Source organism: Hyposmocoma kahamanoa, unplaced genomic scaffold (assembly GCF_003589595.1).
Source record: "Hyposmocoma kahamanoa isolate Upper Pololo Valley unplaced genomic scaffold, ASM358959v1 119, whole genome shotgun sequence".
In the NCBI taxonomy this organism is placed as follows: Eukaryota; Metazoa; Arthropoda; class Insecta; order Lepidoptera; family Cosmopterigidae; genus Hyposmocoma; species Hyposmocoma kahamanoa.
This window is the reverse complement of record NW_020653409.1, coordinates 1,980,082-2,001,827: the sequence shown is the minus strand read 5'-3', so window position 1 is coordinate 2,001,827 and position 21,746 is coordinate 1,980,082. Positions and strand designations below refer to the sequence as shown.

At 37.3% G+C, this 21,746-nt stretch overlaps 1 protein-coding gene across 1 annotated transcript in view; it reads left to right on the top strand.

Moving 5' to 3' along the window:
- Positions 1–21,746, top strand: part of LOC113240039 (guanylate cyclase 32E) — a 193,353-nt gene that overhangs the window by 116,623 nt on the left and 54,984 nt on the right. Inside the window, exons 11-15 of the mRNA XM_026477244.1 lie at positions 856–1,008; positions 2,313–2,450; positions 5,844–6,088; positions 7,345–7,367; positions 16,908–17,038. Coding sequence (XP_026333029.1) covers positions 856–1,008; positions 2,313–2,450; positions 5,844–6,088; positions 7,345–7,367; positions 16,908–17,038 — 690 coding nt within the window. The remainder of the gene's footprint in view (positions 1–855; positions 1,009–2,312; positions 2,451–5,843; positions 6,089–7,344; positions 7,368–16,907; positions 17,039–21,746) is intronic.

The window sequence follows — 21,746 nt, the reverse complement described above, 5'->3', positions numbered from 1 at the left end:
GCATGGTAACTATTTGGCCTCGGAGGCAGTTAAATAAAGAAGAATACAAAAATAACATGTAGTTACACCAACTTGACTCCTTCATAATGCTGATATTATCAATTAGGTAAATGTAGCTGTTTATAATAACAAAAGAAAAACACGGAAAAGAAGAAAAGTATTTCAGATATCTAAAGGGGATATGTTGCTAGTCTACTGAGCACGATGTCCTCGGGTACGGCCTTCAATTAAACTTTTCCGCCTTAATTAGGAGAGTTATAAATAGAAATTTCGTATTAATGGTATTTATATATAATTTGGATTGAGGTTTTGAAGAACGATATAACTAAATAAAAAATAACTTTCGTAGATGGCGCTACGGCTAAAAAGTCGTTGAAAAACCAAATACAAAGACACAACAACAAGCACATAGAAAAATTCATGAGGGGTTCGTTCCGTAACTTAGTTGGTATAGCGTCTGTCACGGTATGCTAGAAGACGTCTATATCGTCTGTATCGAAGGAATTTTTTTTGAGTGTTCGATTTTTGTATTAATAATTATAACAATACTTAAAAACTAATAGAAAATACAATTTAGTGATGTGGACAAAAAGGTTAAAATCTCAGAATTGTAACAAGTGTAGCTGTACATAAGTACATAATAATATGCGGAGTGTACATCAAGTAATAACTTACCTTAAATAATAAATACGAGTAGGTACTAAACACCCGAATACGCTGTCTTGTATCGCATTAGAAGTTCTCTTGAAACTAATTTGTATATTATATAACAAGACAATCTGATTATATATTGTCCATCGGTTTTTTACTTAAATGCTATTTTCCTTGATTTTAATTATTGTAACTTTTTCCCAGGTACCAATAGAAGCAGCTCATCTCTACGATGCTGTGACGCTCTGGGCTAGAGCTGCTACCGCGGCCATGAGGACTGGCCTTCCTCCTACTGACGGAGCCTCTTTGATGAAGCTGCTACGACCGACTACTTACAGATCTGTTCAGGGGTTTGATGTGAGTTGATGTCAGTTGTCAGTTTTTATCTCTTAATGTCTTCTCGTGATCCGTCAGGTTAGAGAAAAGAGTGCATATCCCTACTTTTATTTTTGATTATTTTATAGTTATTATTGTAAACAGCCATATTTATTTACTAATATTTTGCTCCTCGAATTTTGTGAAAAAAAGAAACAAAAATCGAAATTTGAAAAAACAAAAAAAAACGAATATTGTGAAAAAAAGTAATAAAAAACAAAATAAGAACAGAACAGGTAAAAAAATTAAGTTGGCGTAGTTTTCTATGGAGGTATCGATATTAAAGTTTTTTGTCTAACTTGAATAGAACTTTATAGAAGTACTTTACCTGCGTGATTTGTAAAAGGGCCTAACAATGGGAATGAATGCCTATACTTTGCAAATGAAAGTGTTTTTTTTAAGATCTAAAAACATATATTTTTTTCCAAACTTATCAACTTTTAGGGCACTTTAGAGGTCTCATGCTAACGGTTGACAGAGATGGTATTAGTTATTAAACAATTAAGTTTACTATTAATGTCAAACAATCATATTCTGAAGTATAATTTAAACAAATGAATTCTAAGTACCTCATTTATAATTTACTAAAAACGTTATCTAATTTAAATATATGTATTAAATACTAAATATTAGACAACATCGCGTACGTTGTTCTGATCCCAAAGTAAGTAACTAAAGTTAAAAGCACTTGTATAATGGAAATCGGAAACAACGTCGGTACCACAAACTTATTAATAAAAATTAAATAGAAAAGTTATTTTTTTACATTGACCCGGTTGGGGATCTAACCGGGGACCTCAGAGATGTCGACACCATGAAAATCTCTCTGCGACTGCGGTGAGAAGGTTTTCCAAAAATCTCTCACTAGAAGTCGCTAGCGGCGACGAATATCGAAAGTCCGTACAAATATCTATAACAAAGACACATAGGAGAGTTTCGACAACTCGGGAAATTGACCTGTGGCTCAGTTAGTAAGAGCAATGCTACGGTGCAGCACGGTCGAAGAACATGTTTCTATGTGTTCGATTTTTGTATTAATAATCATAACAAAACTAGTGGAGTTATTTTCCAAAAAATATCAGCATTTCTTTTACAAAAAAAAATTAGATCTGGAAAAAATTATTTCATTTCCAAATCGTGAAAACCTAAAAACTCGAAATTAACACATTGTTTGATGCATCTTCTATCGGAGTGATATCGAATATAAATCCATTACTATCTGGTAAAGCAAAATCCTGTGCCAGTGGTAACACACAACCGTGACTTCATAATACCATAATTTTCAGGTAAAAATGGACAGCGCCGGTGACGCTGAGGGAAACTTTACTGTGATCGGTTTAGTAGCTGACCCTTCAGCTCCAGCTGGCTTCAGGGCGCAACCGGTTGCTGCTTTCAGATACACTAATTGTTCCACGTTGCTGCCAGTAAGTTTCAAACAATCATCATTATCATCTTACACGCATCTTACACGTTCTCCGTTCGACAACCATGCGAAACAATTAAATTGAATTAAAATTAAATTAAATAGGACTTCATTCATCAAACACACACTCACATATCACATTGCTAGTACAACAGTGTTCTGAATCAAAATATGTGAAATTTAATTTTATATCATTATTGAACATAAAATGTGATTCTCTACATGTGAAAAAAACCGTCGTTAGAGTATTGTAAGAAACAATCAAAAGATATCTACAGGAAATGAAACTGTTTTTCCGGATTTAAATCGCGTATATTTGTTTTTTCAAACAAACCGACGTTTCCATACAGGTCCCATAAGGTCAGTCAACCGTGACCATGGGACCTGTAAAGGGCCCGAAACGTCGGTAATGTCGGTAATGTGTAACAATCGCGAATACCTAAGAAAAAGATAACTTTGTCGAAAAAAAAAAGGAAAAATTGTGTCTATAATAAAGTATAACATGTACATAAATTTTAATGATTGTTTGCGGGAAGTGAGTAATTCGTATTCAACGATTCTGAGAAAGTTTCTCTCGTGAGTTTGGGTGTAATTCGTGGTTGTCTACGTGTGTGTCCATGGCACCCACGACACATGGTTTCCCTAGTGCGGGGCCATGTTGAGTGTGTGCGTCATTAAAATAAAGTCGTGCTGTTATCCAGCCTCAGCCTGTGTTCTCAATCGGACGTTACTGTCAAAATATAAATAATAATCGACAAAATTAAAAGACGCATTATGCGACTGAAGTTTCATAGGTACTAATAGTGAATATCTACACTTTGCAAGTGAAATGAAATTCTAGGCCTTATTGATATTGTATTAGTTGTTGAACAGTTGTGTTTACTGCAAAGCAAAGAACCATGTTCTAAAATATAATTTAGCAAAAATGAACTCTAAGTACCTTATTTATAATTTTATTTCTAAAAAACGTATTCCAATTAAAATATATAATTATTAAATATTAGACAACATCACATTACGTTGCTCTGATCCGAAAGAAAATAACTAAAGTTAAAAGCGTTTGTTTTGGAAATCGGAAACAACGACGGTACCACAAACACTCAGACCCGAGAAGTTATAGAAAAGTTAATTTATCTCCATTGATTTCGGGGACTTCGGAAGTTTTAGACTTTGTTTGTAGAATCGTAGATTAAAACATATTTTCCAACATTAATCATTTCCTTCAAAAGATATAATGCTTATTTGACAGTCGTTGTTTCGGACGTATGTCAGACGGAGTACGAGAGTAGACGCCCATGACCGGGATCGGGAGAGTTGGAATGTTCAGGGGGACGCTTATGTCCAGCGGTGGATTAGAAATGAAACGAGTTCGGTTGTTTATTATATAAGCGTGTTCGACATTCAGTTGATAGTCGATAGAATATTTATCGATTACAATCTCTAGCTGCTTGTAAGCGGGCAACACTTTTACCAAAAGAACTGTTATTTTTCTCCATCTTATAAAAAGACAGACTATAAAGTTATTGGAATATCTTAAGTTCTTTTGTTTATGTTCATTTGTAATATGCGCACAAAAAAAGATGACCTTTTTTCTTACAAGTATTTCCATTTCAAATATATAACAGCATAAAAGTGAAAGCGTGTGTTGTTTCGTGAAAAAAAAATGTACGCATAATAGAGAAGTGTTTTTTAAGACAAATAGCGAAAATACGATCTTAGGTCTTGTCAGGAAATTTTGTAGATAAAATCTAGGTATTACTTACTTTAAGGGTCAACCACACAAACGTAATTTTGTGAGTTGTGGGTCGCGTTTTTGAGGTCCAATTGCGCTAAACTTAAGTATGTCTTAGTCAAATTAGTAAAACAGTCTTAACACAATATAACAAGGGTGTCTTTTGTGTACGACACGGGAGTCGTACCGTCACTCAACTATTGGTTCGTGTGCCCAGACAGCGAGAGTCGAAATAAAACGCCGATCACAGCCGTAATAGCGAATGCGTGCAGGGGCGAGACACCCAAGCTTACTAGTTCACCAAAAGCGGCCACGTTTCATTATCAACACTGATTTTTAAGAATAAACCACATAGCTGTCGGATAATTGTTTAAGAAATTTTTCTGCTTTTATTAGCGTTACAGAAGCGACATAAAAAAATCAGTCAAATTCATACTGGAACTTAATAAAAATACACTCAAGAGTTGTGAAAGTATACAACGTGAAAGCCTGGAATGGCCTGGATGGAGGACTATTGGAATACAACTCGCACGCTCGCACCCGGTCCGCCTGTTTGTCATAGCGTTCGGCCCCAATACAATACATTCCAAAAACTCCCGCGCCCAGAACGCATACGCGACCGCCTCTGTGTGGCCAGAGCATTAATATTATGAAACCTAATGTGGCGTAAATTAAGCGCCTCAAAAAACATGAACACAACTCAAAACGTTACGCTCGTCTGGCTTCACACATATTCTACGAAATATATAAAATATATAGATTCTCCAAATTATTTTAGAAAATGATGTTGTTGGGGCTTTTTTTCCGGGAATATCGGCCTCGAAAATTTCGACACTGGAGATTTTTTTGCATATTCGAGACTCCAGACTGATGTTTTCTGCCCTCTAGGGAATCTCGTCACTTTTTTAAATAGTAACCTATTAAAATCCACAGTAGGTAATTTCTTATTCTGGTTACTTGGATATTGCAATACTGTAGACTGGAGCTTAGTATAATCTGTGGATATTGAAGAATTATAGTAATAAAATCAGGTCCTCTCTGTCTGAAACTACCCTTACTCGCAGGAAGAAAATCACAGAACTACTCGCATAGGGTCCTCACTGACCCCAATTTATTAGGAAGATTTTTAATGAACTAACAATGGTACTTACATCCTTTGTTTGTTTCTTACGTGTCCAATATAAAAATAAAAAAGAAAGGTTTAGATTTTATAAAATAAGTTAATAAAGAGCCGGACTAAAATATCATGTTTTGATTACCTAAATGCTTAGCTTGTAAATATGGCAACCTACTTTTGAAATAGTCTTGAAAGTGTTTTTAATTCTCGAGATTGCACCGAGTCTCGACTTTTTCCCGGGATGCGAAAATGCATCGAGATTGAAAGCCTACGATTGAAAGAAAGAAAGATTAGAAAGATTATTACTAGAAAGATTTAAAGATGTTTCATTATGATGTACGAGTATATCATATAGCAAAAGCTTTCCTTACTTTACTAAGATATGAAAATATTTCTATTATGTCTGTATCCATTGAACACAGAGAAATTATATTTAACGTATAATAATAAAAGAAGCAAAAGCCGATGTTTTTGATTTATGGTAAAATATTATAATACGAAATTTTCTCTTATTCCGTCTTAACTTGTTATAATTTTTTTTCCAGGAATTAGTGGGTGGGGTCAACATAGCCTGGATAGGAGACAAGCCGCCCTTTGCAGAGCCACCTTGTGGTTTTGACGGTGTTAAATGCGCCCTGCCACATGAACCTGGGGTGATAGCTGCGGCAGCCGCAGTTGCGGCAGCGGCAATTCTCGCTGCCGCACTTTTGGCGCGGCATTATCGATACGAGCAAAAACTGGCGTCCGTGTTGTGGCGCATCGAGGCCAAGGACCTAACGTTTATCACGGCGTATAATGCGCATGGAGATAACAAGGTGAGTTGAGTTCATACTCAATCATTTACAGCATTCCCAAAAGTGGACAATATAGCAGGTAGACCCGCTTAAATTAGAGACCCTATTGGGCACAGCAAAAAATACACGGACATGGAAAATTTTCAATAGATACGGTTAAACGTATATCAACAAATAAGACTTCTAAAAACTAAACAAGTAATAAAATATTAATAATTTTTATAATTTTTAAGAATTAAATCTCAAACATAACTATTCCAATACCAATTGTATTGGTAATTCTATACAGTGATATATATCAAATAATGCTTAGGTTCGGTGAAGAGCAAAGGCCCATTTAGATGGAGAGAGTTTCTCGCACGCTTCGTGACGAAAACTCGTAGGCGATTATCGTAAGCAATAATCGCCATAAGATTATCGTATCATAATGTTTACATTCAGGCAAAAACTAAAATCTCGCCTACGATATGTCATAAGAGATTCGCAAGCAACTTAATCGCCTCCTCGACTGTTTACACAGAGAAATATGTAGTAAGGAGGTTCTTGCTTACGAGTTTTCGACTTGTCTAAACACGATCTCGTATGACATTTTTTCAAGTTCATACGATTATCGTACAAATCGGTTCGAACCGTTTTGAGTGCGAGAATCGCCATTCGAGTTCAGTGATTACTGCGGTATTGACTATGGATATATCGAAATGACGCAAAAACCATTCAAATTTGGAACTGCTGATAATATTAAGTTCATTGCATTGTAGAGAAATATACTTTTTTTTTTTATAACATTTCTTAATCCAAAATTTTTTTTCGTTCTCGTTTCATTAATTCTTGTCTTAGAAAAGCAGTGATAATCAAAACACCGCGAACAATCGCGCACTGCACTCGTGGTAGAAACGGCTTGCACAAAAACCCGAAATACGATTTTTGCTTTCGTGTTCTGTTTACACGGAGACGTTCAATATTGAAAGGCGAGGCGATTATCGCTCACGTGGACGGTCGATAATCGCGAATGTTTAGATGAGGAAAGTTTTTTATATTCTTTCGATAATCGTATCTTCGAGACGATAAACTCTCTCTATCTAAATAGGCCTTAATGCTTTGGCCACACAGAGGCGGCCGTGAGTGCGTTCCAGGCGCGAGAAATTTTGTAAAGTTCGTATGAACCCTGTCACACTAAAACGCACGGCGGCCGCGTGTCGGGGCGGCGCGGGGCACGGTCGAACGCTATGACAAACAGGCGGACCGGGTGCAGGTGTGCGAGTTTTATTCTATCGAGTTCTCCGCAACTGTCCACACAGAGCGGTAGCAGCGGGCGAGGTGCAGGAGCGGGGCTTTAGCGGGACTTAGGACGGCTCTGCCCATTACCAGTTAGCTGCCTTGGACTCGGTGGAGCGAAAAGCAAAGAGACTTGTTAACAATAATTCTCTTGTGGAGTCGAAGCTTCAAAATCTCGACCATCGCAGAAAAGTAGCCTGCTTGTCGGTTTTCTAACGGATATACTTCGGGGAGTGAGCACAGGATTTTTTCAATTTAGTTGCACCCTCACCGTTCCTCCTTCGGTCGACTAGAAGTCCGGAACACTCCATCCTTACGTCGTTGATATACCATCAATTCGCACTAAGCGCTCTGTTTCCTCCTTTCTCATATGTGCGGCAAAGGAATAGAATACTCTACCGGTACTGTCTTTCACGAAACGTACAATTTGGGGCTATGCAAGGCTAGAGTGAATAGACATTTCTTAGGCAAACGCGTTCCATTATCGGTCACATCGTCACTTTATATCAGGTGAGATTGTGGCTGCCTGTGTCTATTATACATTAAAAAAAGACTTTAGCGTGCTTTGACGTTGTATTACAACGAGTGTGTTATTATAAAGTTCTTAAGATTGTTTTTTTATGTTGCTTCCGTAACGCTAATAAAAGCAGAATTTTTTTTTGATTATTATTCGACAACGATGTGGTTCATTCTTTAAAATCAGTGTTGAAAATGAAACGTGGCCACTTTTGGTATCACACTGGCCGCCCGGGTCGCTATTCCGCCACGAACTAACTATGTTTGGGACTGCTGTGTATATGGTCCGCCCCGGTATGTGTTCGCTTGCCGCTGGACCACCGGACCGCTTTTCCGCTGTACCGACTCTGTGTGTCCTGAGCTTTAGGGCGTGTGGCGACCGGCCTACTTTCAGTACGTTTGACATTTATCTTTTTTTTATCGTATCAGTTTACCAGTTAAAAAATCAATAAGCGTGGGTCACCAAAGTAAATGAGCAGAAAGCATAAATAACACTGTAAATTGGTTCGCGGTGTGGCCTGTGAGTTATGCAATTAGGCGAAAAAAGGTGTCGTTTCTGATGAATGCGTGATAGTCGCAATGGCATCCTAAGGATGTTTGTCCAGCGTATTGACTGTACAACCTTACAGTTTTGGGAAAAGATCACAGATTTGAGCTTTATCATGTCGAAGGAAGTTTTCTTCGTGTTCTATCCTTGTATTATAACAATTTTATAATTACTAGACATGGAAATTTGTATTCGGGTGTATTTGGATATGCGAAGATTGCCGAGAGACAAAGAAAATGGTAGTGGATACTGTGCTACAGCAGCGTTACTACGAAAACGTATAAAGATTTGTCTTGGGCAATAGAAAAATCGAAGATCGTCTAAAAGCCATAGCGTGGGCGCTGCTCCGTCCTTTGTAACTGTAAACTACTTCTCTAGTTCAATACCTAATGAGGTTGTTCAACCTCAAAAGTTCGTGGAATTACATATATTTGCCAAGTTTCATTGTAATCGGTTACCAGAAAGTGCGCGAAACCGGATTCATCGCCTAGTTTGCCACCCTTAGAGGTGGAATATATTCGTCAAATTTAAATGGGTTTAATGCCGGAGTTATCGCGTAACATACATAAAAAAACGGTCAAGTTAAAGACTTCCTTCTTTTTTTGGAGTCGGCTAAAAGCTATATATATATATATAACTCAGTGTCTTATTGACAAATATAAGTTGAGCAGCAGTAGAGTTGCTTGTGATAGAATTTGTCAAGGGAAGTACTACCGACACATTATTTCTGCCGCCGAGCAGTGATGTGAACATTATCACGTTATCAGGCCCATGGGACTTGTTCACTTTATGTTTCAGGGTGATGGGTGCAGTAGCAGTGTTCCTTGGATAACGCACACACTCAACATAGCCCCACACTAGGATAAACTCTGTATCGCGGGTGTCATGGACACACACATAGGCAATCACAAATTACAACCAAAACTCCCGAGAGAAATAAATGTAGGCCATACAAATATCGCTCCCGGCACGGGAATCGAACCCCAGACCTTTGCGCGGCAGTCCGGCATGGTAACCGTTCGGCCACGGAGATAGATTGTAAATCAGATCAAAACCGGTATGCAGTAACTCTCACATTTATGCTTGGAGGCAGAAATAGGTAAGGATTAGACGAACTCTATTTAGAAAAAGTTCAAACTACTAACACAACTACAAACTAATAGTCTTTACGGTGTCAAACAATATTACGAATAGGTTTGAAGGAATTTTGTTGCAATGTGACACTCGTTTAGGTCTCTCTCTCGTTTTTTTTTACTTTGTACCAAACTTGGCTCCTTTTTCTTATCAAGTTTTCGATAGGATGTTTACCTAACTTTATCCCGTAGGCTGAAGGCAAGTGTTGATACAACTTCCGTTTCCTTTTTGGAAAATAGATGTGCGTCATCTTTTGCGCAGCAGAATTTTATATCATTTACATATGTACCTACCTTGTTTACTTACCACCTTGATTGTACGTATCAACGAAAATGTATAACCGCTAAAAATCGGGCGAATTCAATTTGCAATTTTTTGTAATTTGCATTATATGTTGGAATGTAAACGTAGAAGAGAGACGTTGAAGGAAACACCTTCGTCACTGATTTTGTCAGTAAATAATTGATGATTGGGCTTTTCCCTCTTCGTCAACGATTCGTTATAATAACGTCAGTTAATTGCAATTCTTTCATTTATCCACTTTTCACAGTAATTAGTTCGAAAGTACAAAAGATGGATGAGGTTAAAATTTTCGACGGTTCGAAATTTTCGATTTTAAACGTCACGCGGCAAATTCACAGGGAGCGGCCGAGCTCGGATGTTCATTTCAAAGCAATTCGCACAAAAAGCCCATTTTGTCAATACGAGTATGTGCTCGATTATAAAGCATTAACCATGAATTTCACTCTTTGTTTTCATATGGCAAACCCACTAACGGCCAAATTATTAATATAAAGAATTTTTCATATAAACTTACATTCTATAATTTATGTTTTTATAACAATAATTAACCCTAACACCCTATTTAAATAACAATAACAAGTTATGAACCTCGGTTTACATAACTGAGTAGTATCAGTAGAGCTCCTTGTGAAAGAGTTCGTCCAGGGAAGTACTACCACGTTATTTACTTCTACCAACTAGCAGTAATGTCAGCATTAGGTACTCTGTTCCGATTTTGAAGGGTAAGGGTGCTGGTGAAATTACAGGTATATGAGACTTGTCAACTTATGTCTCAGGGTGACAGGGGCTGTGGCAGTGCCCCTCAGATCTTTGCGATTTAAAGCTCTGAGTGGCACTGCAACTGTTCTGGACAGGCGTGTAGCTTACTATCAGGGAGACGACTTGTTCGTCCCGTCACTAGATATAATAAAAAAACTAAATAGATTATTTTATTGACCTAAAACATGTTCGGAAACGCGAACAAATTCGGTTCTGGCACTCACCGGCCGCTGCACAAACGAAATATATTTAGAGGTATATAAAATTAATATAAAGGAAGTGTATTTGATAATAAAACTAATAATAATAAAGTATAAAATAGATGTAATAATAATAATGATAGTGGTAGTGATAGTGACAGTGACAGTGCCAGTATCAATGACAGTGACAGTGACAGTGAAAGTGAAAGTGAAAGTGAAAGTGAAAGTGAAAGTGATAGTGATAGTGGTAGTGGTAGTGATAGTGATAATAATACTGCTGCTACTACTGATTATACTGTTTCTATCAACACCCATTAAGGAGCACCAAAAGATTCCCATAATAATAATAATAACCTAACCTCCGGTTAAAAAACCGACCTCAAAAGTCATTCATCCCCTAGTTTGCCACCCTTAGAGGTGGAATATTTTCTTGAAATTTAAATGGGACCACATCCAAGGTATCTTCTTTCCAACAAAAAAAGAATCATCGAAACTGGTTCACAAATGGCGGAGTTATCGCGTAACATACATACAAAAAAAAACATACAAACGAATTGAGAACTTCCTTTTTTGAAGTCGGTTAACAATAACGCGCACACTCATAGCCCTGCTCTAGGGAAACCCTGTATCGCGGGTGCCATGGACACACACATAGACAACCACAAATTACACCCAAACTCACGAGAGAAATAAATGTAGGCCATACAAATATTTCTCCCGGCACGGGAATCGAACCCGGGACCTCTGCGTGGCAGTCTGGCATGGTAACCGTTCGGCCACAGAGGCAGTTGCCAGTTGCCTATTTAGTCCTAGTGAAAATTGTCTATTAACATTAAGTTTATTTGATTTTCACACCCATGGCGCACCCGTTCGCATTATTGTACTAGAAGTGCTCACGTACTAAGGAGGCAAGCAACATTTCCCTTTTGCATAGTTAATCTTATTACTTGACGGAAGCTTTCAGCTTTCTAGTCATCGGAGGCTTGATGGAGATGTAGCACCATTACGCATGTTAACATGCGTAATAATACAAGAGTAATTATAGGCAAAAACTTGATATTTGTTTTTGCTAACAACCAAGTAATTAGAAGAAATGAAATGGTGTTATGTTATCTGAGGTTTATAACATTTGACTGTTATTAAAAGTTAGTGTTAGAGTTAGTGATTGTAATCAGAAATGAAATTATAGATTGTAAGTTTATATTGAACGTTCGTTATATAAAGTCAATTGTTATATTAAATAAGTTTAATGGAAATAAAATAATGCCAATTGAGCGTTATGTGAGTATATTTATACGATACATTATACACCCGTGTACACTACTACGCCCTAAATCACTAAATTCTACGCTGACAGGGGCAATCTGGACCCACGTCATGTTACGGAACTTTCAAGAATTAGTTTCTGCTTCGAACTCAAACATTCACTGTTAATGATCTATAGTGTCGCCAACATTTCAGGGACGGAAAATCGAACACATCACAAAGATTTTTTTATACTATATTAAACAGTTGCAGCGCCCGTCTCCCTGATGCTTTAGCTGTCCCATGTGTATGTAATTAACCGGAACGCAGTAATGATGACATTACTGCCTGGCAGAAGAAATAGAGTTTCCCTAATCTTAAAGAAAGAAACAAAAAGAAAAACTTTTTGTCCCCGAGAGTGTCATAAATCACATAAAGCTTTTCATTATGCCATATCACACATCATCGATAGCAAAGCCGTGAACAGAAATAAGTCTGCAGTAAAAAAGCTGGTGTAGAGAAACATTACGTATGATATATCCAAATCATTTTCCGTTAAAACAAACAATGTCTGTTTTCTATACTTACGAAATAGATATCCAGGCATAATTATTAAAGGGAATAAGGTTTTTTTAGAATATCAAGTAACGGGACGAACTAGTCTTGCTCCAGATGGTAAACTACATGTCCGTAACAGTTGCTGTGCCACATAGAGCTTTAAATCGAAACATAAGTTGACAAGCCCCATGTGCTTCTAGTTTCACCAGACCTATTACTAAAAATCCTTTTTTAGTAGCAGTAGAGCCACTTATTTCTGCAGTAATGTGAGTGTGAGCATTACTGCGTTCCGGTTTTAAAGGGTAAGTGTGCTGGTGAAATTACGTGCACTTGGAACTTGTCAAGTTATGTCTCAGGGTGACGGGCGGAATGATAGTGCTCCTCAGAGCTTTGCGATTGAAGGCTCTGAGTGGCACTGCAACTATCATGGACAGGCGTGTAGTTTATATTATCAATTTGCCAAGTTTTATTAAGTTTCTTCAAATTTACTCATGGCGTACCACCTTTCTAATAAAAAAAGAATCATCGAAATCGGTTGACATAAGAAGGAATCGCGCGACATACACACCAAAAAGTACATTCGAATTGAGGACTTCCTCCTTGTTTTTCAAGTTAGGTTAAAAATCAGAACAAGAAAATTAAATATAATAAATAACTATCGAGTATATAACCAGAAATAGAGACGAAATAAGGGCCATATATTCCTGGTAACACATTAGCGATAAGAGTTTGCATTGAAATATAGACAGGCCAACTACTAACCTATGTGTACGTCTCCCTATATTCCAAAAAAATATTCTGTATTTATTGTAATAAAGATGATATCTCTAACAATGCCGTGCTGTTCTATTCAGTGGTGTGGAAAAAACAGCAAAACATCTATTTACAAAACAAACGGAATCACATTTCATCGGTAATTAAATATTAAATATGTAATTTTGCAATTTTCGTCCATTATAGCAAAGCTCAAGTTAACTGGTCGTTCATTTTTAAATCGACATAGATATGTACACTTTCACCCTGCCTTGACTGTAGTAGACTAGTGGCTCTTCTACACCTAACAGTTTTTTCATAGATACACCCTGTCCTTTTCAAGGACATCCTCAATCTATTTAAGGTATGTATGCCAAAGATGACCTTACCCATGTTTCCCTATTTACTATTATACCCTATACGCATTTCAATTTTAAAATTATGTTTACTTATGAAGAACCCTACTTACTATATTCACGACGTTGGCAACCTTGCAGTTTGGGCGTTGGATGAAGAGGTCCCGGGTTCAATACTCTGTAGGACCAATTTGGGGAATGAACTTTTCTAAATTAGTTCTGGGTATACGGGACTTAACACAGGAGGTTATTAGAAATAGGTGATTGAGGGGAAAAAACGCCTTATAATTTGAGCATGTTAGAATAAGTTACTAAAATAATTGCTCCTTACAAAAATTAGGCGCTATTTATGAAGGAAGTTTTCTTGCAAAACACTGGGTTACACACGTGAATTCCGTTGCTCTGGTATTTATAGTACAGAGGATTCCCCAATTTGAGATTAGGTGTATGTATAAGTAGTCTATATATACGTAGTTCCATAACTGAGCACAGGACTTCTCTCACAATGGGAGGATGGCCTTTGGCTGTAGTTCCCACGCGGGCATAATACAGACATCATTTGAGCGTGAAACACAGTGAAAGCGGGTGCGAGTCGAGTGCGGGTCATGCACGGGTAGGGCGCGGGTCGGGACCGCAGCGGGTCTAATTCTGTTGTCGTCAATATAGACATACGGAATTGGTCTCGCCGCGGTCCCGTCCCCACCTGCGCCTGACCCGTACCCGCTCTTTGTCGCTTCACGGTTTAATAGCTTTGCACATGTGTGCAGGTTACCTCACAATGTTTTCCTTAACCGTAAAGCTCATGATAAATTTCAAATAAAATTAAATTTCGCACATAAATTCCGAGAAACTCAGAGGTGCGAGCCCGGATTCGAACCCATGACCCGTTGCTTGAGAGGCAGTAGGTCAAACCATTAGACTACCACCACGGATTATGTTGTCTGTGGCTACCACGGCTTCAATTAAAATGCCTTATAATTAAATAGACATTAATTAATTTAACATGTAGCGTATTTTAATTTCCTTTATATTGTAGCGGATGCTCGGAGGGTTGTTAGTTGGAGAAGGAAACGCTCGATGTCTAGCTCGCAATTAACATTTATTTCGAAATCAGCCCCTACCTTTATACAAAATTTATAAAATATAACGTACACCCCAAACATAAGTTGGAGAGAGGGAGAGAGAGACAGACTATATATATGCGTCTCGCTCTCGCTCTCACGTAAATACTTCGCGCGCCCGCGGGCCGCCAGTCAGTCGGCGCTCGCGCGGCGCTGAGTGGACGTGTTGATGAATGCCATAATATAAATAATTATAAATGAACTTGTAATTATGAATTGGACGAAAATTCTGCCCTCCTCATCATAACTAACGCAATCACCATTTTTAGCGAAACCGTGTTATTAACGTATCTGAAATAGTAAAACGGATCTACTGTGTGGTCTCATACATTTTTCGGTATAACTCTGCACACGCGGAGATCATACTTTAGCCACGTTTATCGCGCCTAGCTCATTTGAGCTTCATACATGTTATTTACATTATTGCGAAAACTAATTCACCAGGCGCTAATTTACCTGCTTGCTTTTTTTTTGTACGACTATCGCACATAAATTCCATTTGTTTCCTATCTTCGTTCGATTCGGTTCTCTTATTAAGTATTCCATTCCTTTGCTGTACGCATCAGAACGGAGGAAGCAAAGCGCTTAGTGCGAATGGGTGGTATATCGACGACATAATGATGGAGTGTTCCGGACCTTCTAGTCGACCGAAGAAGGAACAGTGAGGGTGGAACTAAATTGAAAAGTTCCTGCGCACACTCGCCGAAATGTGTCCGATAGAAAACGACAAGCAGGTTACTTTTTGCGATGGTCGAGGTTCAACGAGGTTTGCAAGCCAGTTATTAAATCAATGAAGTACTGTAACGAGTTTATTAAAAGCTCCATTTATGTACTTACTCTACGAGACACACATAATGCACCTTATTTTTTACGTAGTACGTTACCAACCGATACATTACATCAAGGAAAGATTTACCACCATAACACCAATATTTTTTTAGTAGCAGTAGAGCTCCCTGTGAAAGTATTCGGCCAGGGAAGTACTGTCACCTTACCTATTCCTGCCGCCAAGCAGTAATGTCAACATTACTGTGTTCCGGTTTTGAAGGATAAGGGTGCTGGTGAAATTACAGACACATGAGACTTGTCAACTTACGTCTCAGTGGCAGTGCCCCTCAGATCGTTGCGATTTAAAGCTCTGAGTGGCACTGTAACTGTTATGGACAGGCGTGCATATTTAAAAAAAACGTGCGAGGCCAGTCAACAGTCAGATGACCCGTGCCTATCAGTGGAACGTGTGTTGATGATGATAGTGATGACGACCTTAGATTACACTTATGTGCCAAGTTTTATTAAAATCGGTTAGCGGAAACCGGGTGAAATTAAAATCCGAACTAATTTACTACCCAGAGGAACAATATTTATATTCTTCACTACTCAAGCACATCCTTTCCAACAAAAAAAGCATCGTCGAAATTGGTTTACAAATGTCAAAGCAATACACACAAAACAAATACGATCATATTAAAAACCTTCTTTTTTGAGGTCGATTAAAAAGAAAGAATGTGGGCGCACGCCAATTTGCAGAACTGTAAAAAAAGTAAAATAACAAAGACTGCGATGCCTCGGTAATGAATTGGCATTCCGCACCTTTACATACTTTTTTCCGTACAAATAATTTAATCAGCCGGTTAAATTATTGTTCCAATCCAATATTGGTTCTTTAAGAAAAATTGTCGATCTATGACAAGACGTGTAGAGCACGGGTGGATACGGATCTATTTCACCAACAGATGAAATTTCATTAACAGATGAAATTTCAACATCGAACTGTTGATAAATAGCAGTTTACGCACCTATGAGAGTTGTGTTGTTCTATGTAGTTTAGTAACAGCAGAGCACATGGGACTTGTCAACTTATGTCTCAGGGTGACGGTTGTAAACCGATAGTGTGGACGGCGCTACGGACTTGCATCAGTGCGTCAAATATTTTTTTAAGTACATCAAATACCCAATAACGAATACAAGGAGCCATGTGAAATGCCGGCATGGGAACTTTATGAATAATGGTCTTAGTTACATTTTTCGCCTCTTTCTGCAGATGGTAGTACCCCAAGATGTGGAAGCGAGACGCGCGCACACGACGATTGCATTGTACAGAGGCAACATCGTAGCCGTGAAACGGCTCAGGAAGAAGAGCATTGACGTCACTAGAGCTATAAGGAAGGAGTTGAAGCTGGTAAGTCGAATATTAATGATTTTAATTATCTTTACCAAACGCCTAACTAAGCCACAAAAGGAACCAGATTTTTTCTATATGATTTTTGCAAATCGTTCGTGTTTTCGTTTCTTTTAATCTATTTCTTCATTAATGATTTGTTATCAAAGAACATCTATATTTTAACTCCAGTTGTTAAAACGGTTCGTGACTTCAGTGAACCACGCTTTCTTGGACGTCTTTGAACTATTTGCTAAGGCAGATTTACAGGTCGTCTTTGATGATGGCGTCGTAAGATAAGGGCCTTACTTTGAACATCAAAATGAAGAATTCGATTTGAGCGTTTCTGATAGTGAAATTCTTTTAGGGAAACATAATATTATCGCATAATATGTTGTACATGTAACATTTTACAGAATCACTTTTTTGTGATTACTGTAGCATCTATTAACAAAAAAATCTACTTACCTCGTATGCGGATACTAAGCTTTATGTTTCCGTGCTTAGGTGCCATTTAACATACCACTGTATAAGTTATTTTTGTAAACGATAATCTCCGATGTTTCCAGTAACGTATCGTGGTAGAAGTCACCCTGACGCAAGCTAACCTTAGTGGTTGTAAACATTTAAATAGTCTGATATTTGTACAAAAAATGTAATATAATCATTGACTTACAATTATATGGACGTCGGGTCCGCGCTAAAAACTGTCCGAACTTATAGGGCGTTAAAATTGTATACAGAGCGTCATTCACGCTTTAGTCTTCGTTTGTTCGACTGACAGCGAATCAATTTAAATACTACGTTTTAGCTTTTTCATATTCCTTTACATGTCACTACGTTTAAATAGATTGACTTGGGATATTTTTTTCGTGGTTTTTGTATTAGACCCGTCGTCCATTTATTTGTAAGTCAATGAATATAACTGATTATTTCAATGGGTATCATGAAAATATAGTATATTTATCACTTTTCTTTTCTAGTAGTCATGTTGACGGTGATTTGATTTAAATTTCGTTCTGGAGATTTGGCTTTGCGTTAATAAAATCAAAAGTTGAAGAAAAATTGAAATCCAAGATTTGGCAGTATAGCTAGACGCCTTAGCCTGTCCCGGAGTACGAAAAATTTTACTACTATTTTTATTACATGTATTTGTGTCAAGTGAAAAGTCGATTTTTATTTGCGGAAAATAATTAGTAATTTCTGGTGAACGAAACGAACCCGGAACAGCATCGGGGACCACCTCGAGAGTATAACAAACAAAAAAGAATTTTCAAAATCGGTCCACAATTACATAAAACACATACAGCCGAACGTATGTATAAATCCTCCTTTGTTTTCAAGTCGGTTAAAAAGCAACAAATGCCCGTACGTGTTAGATAAAGATGTATGGAAAGACGACATGGCTCCAGAATCCACACAAATTTGATTCAAAGTGTATTCCATAGCATTTAAGTTTATTTGAAAAGAGCAATCCCTAGAGTTTCTTGCTCGTTCTTCTCAGGGAGGTCAGCGTAGTGAACGAGCAGTAGCTTAAATGTGACGTTTTCAAGTGTAAATTTATTTTACCTATGGAACAAATAATCTTTGACTTTGACTTTGACTTTGACTAGATATCCTGTAATCAAGTAGGTACGATACGTATCGCTAAATTTGGATGTGATATATGGACTCGTGCCCAGCAGAGAAACGTATAAATTGGTGATGATAATTATGATGAGGTTAATAATAATATAATCTGGTTCTGAATCACTTCACATGTTAATATGTACATTTTGTTGTAATGGGGCTTTAGGAGGCTAAAAATGTTTGAATGCTGTATTACTTACTTTTAAAAATGAAATAATGTCTAAAAGAAGTAAATATCCTGACTACAATATTCAACGTCCTTTCCCGCATAGATGTAAAATACTTAAATATAGATAAAAAAAACGTAATCATATAAATACTAAGGAGAAACTTTCGGAGTCCTATCCAAGCCGCCGAACCTAAAAATGGTATTATTGCAAAGTATAACACAGTAAACAAATAAAACAAATCAACCCAAAAATTAATAAAACTAACATCCAAATTGTAATGTGAATATTTCAGAAACTCGATCTAACACAATCGTACTCCTACGTAACGTGTTTGCTAGAAGTAAGACAAAATGGCTGAAGATGACGCGCTTCTGGCGTGTTGAGTAGGTAAAGAGAAATGGGGATAAGTTAATATTTACCTTTGTTAGAGTACCGTAGTTATTTATTAATGTTAATTGATAATTGCTACATTTTGTACGTTTTAAATTATGAAGTTAAACAATCTAAATTATAAATAAATATTTTTTTTCTTTTAAATACCAATTGCCGGGACGAACAAGTCTTGCACCTGATGATAAGCGATACGCCTATCCATAACGTTGCACTGATGCTCAGAGCTTTAAATCGCAAAGATCTTAGGTTTTTCACTGCCTCTGTGCCTGTCACCCTGAGACATGTGATGATGATAATAAGTTCGTAAGGAACTTCAAACTTTTTGAGGATAATTTACTTTTACCCATAAGGTATCTGAGACATATAGCTAGTTTGCTATCTTGCTCCTACTCTAAGTAACAACAGTATACTTATTACTAACCATAATTTAAACTGAAAAACACGACAACAGACAAGTCTAATCATTTCCATATAGTACATCAAAATATTCAAGGCTTTTCTGGCAAAACATTAGAAATAAATATTTTTTTTGTACGATATTTCCGATGACGTGTTTTGTATTACAGAGAGACTAAATTCAACGACTGGGCAACAGAACAGTAGGTATTCATGAGAGTAGGTCTCGTTTGTATAAGCTATATGCTATGAAAACTTATAATACTAATTCCAATTTTATAGAATATGTTAAAAATATTCAAAATTATTTAAAAAAGTATGCGTAGCTGCTAAAGCTAAGTTTCACAGCGACAAAATTAGACAATCAATAAATAAATCTAAAACGACTTGGAACATAATAAGTAAAGAGTCAGGCAGGGTTAAACAACAGGATAGAGATATAGTTTTAGAATTAGACGGCAAACTTATAAAATCTAAAGACAAGAGGCCTGACCATGATCTCTTATCACAGTTCAGTATAGGTTCGTAACGACAAAAAGGCGGGATGGCGATATACACTTCATGTAGCGCTATCTCCCAACGAAGGCCCGAGGTAGCTCAAGCTTTTGAATCGTTCTTTTCGGAAATTGCTCTGAACACCATAGAATTATTAAATTCCTCCCTTTCTCTTGCTATTGATCTCCTAAAGGAAAATGTTAACGTTTGTGGCAGTTTATTTAATTTGCGTCATGTTAATCCACAAGCAATCATAAAAGCTTTTAAATCAATACATGTTAAAAAAACTGAAGATCTCTGGGGCATATCAACCAAAGTTATAGACTCAATTATTGATCTAATTTCCCCACATTTAGCTGTAGCTTACAATAGGTGCGTTGACGAAAGTGTTTTTCCTGATTTAATGAAATACAGCAAGGTTATTCCCGTATTCAAAAGAGGTAAGAAATCCTAGCAACTATAGGCCCATTTCAATTTTACCAACTTTAAGTAAAATATTCGAAAAGATTATGCTGACTCAATTACTGTCCTATTTCGGTAGGAATTATATTTTTCATAGTGAACAATACGGGTTTACTAGTGGTAGATCGACTAGCGATGCGGGGGTAGCATTACTAAAACACATCTTTGATGCTTGGGAAAGGTCCCAGAACGCTATAGGTGTTTTCTGTGACCTCTCAAAGGCATTTGATTTGATGAGTGTTAAATTTGAATTACTTAACGTAAAATCGACTAGTCCAAGCATAGAAATAAACGGACAAAAGTTAGACCTTGTTTAACAAAGCAGTCTTCTTGGGAGTGGCCATAGATAGTAAACTTCAATGGTTTCCACATATATCTTCCCTGGCCAGCAGATTAAGCTCCGCTGCATACGCAGTCCTCAGAATACGTGACCTTACCGATGTTAGTCCTGCTAGACTAGTTTAGTTACTTCCATAGTAAAATGTCCTACGGGATTCTCATGGGGGTAAAGCGGCAGATATTCAAACCATATTTCTATTGCAAACACGAGCGATTCGCTCTGCGTTCCGTCTAGGCTCTCGGATTTCTCTCGAAGAAAAGTTTAAGGAGACTGGTATGACTGTGGTATCACAGTACATTTACTGAAATATTTTGTAGGCCCGTACAAATATACATAATTTCAATAAGAAAGAAGATATCCATAATATTAACCACAGAGCTAAGTCCAAACTCATGGTACCACGATTTCGTTTAACCAAGGTAAATGACTCTTTTATGGGGAACTGTATACGTTTTTACAATAACATTCCGGAGAATATATTAAGATTATCATTTCCTAAGTTAAAAACTACATTAAAAATATTTTGATTGAAAAGTCATATTACAAAAGTGAAGGCTACGTGTTAGATAAAGATGTATGGAAAGACGACACGGCTCCAGAATCCACACAAATTTGATTGAAAGTGTATTTAAGTTTATTTGAAAAAAGCTATCCCTAGAGTTTCTTGCTGTTCTTCTCAGGGAAGTCAGCGTAGTGAACGAGCAGTAGCTTAATGTAATGTGACGTTTTCAAGTGTAAATTTATTTTACCTATGAAATAAATGATCTTTGACTTTGACAAGTCCCATGTGCCAGTAATTTCCCCAGCACCCTTACCCTTCCAAACCAGAACGCAGTAACGCTCA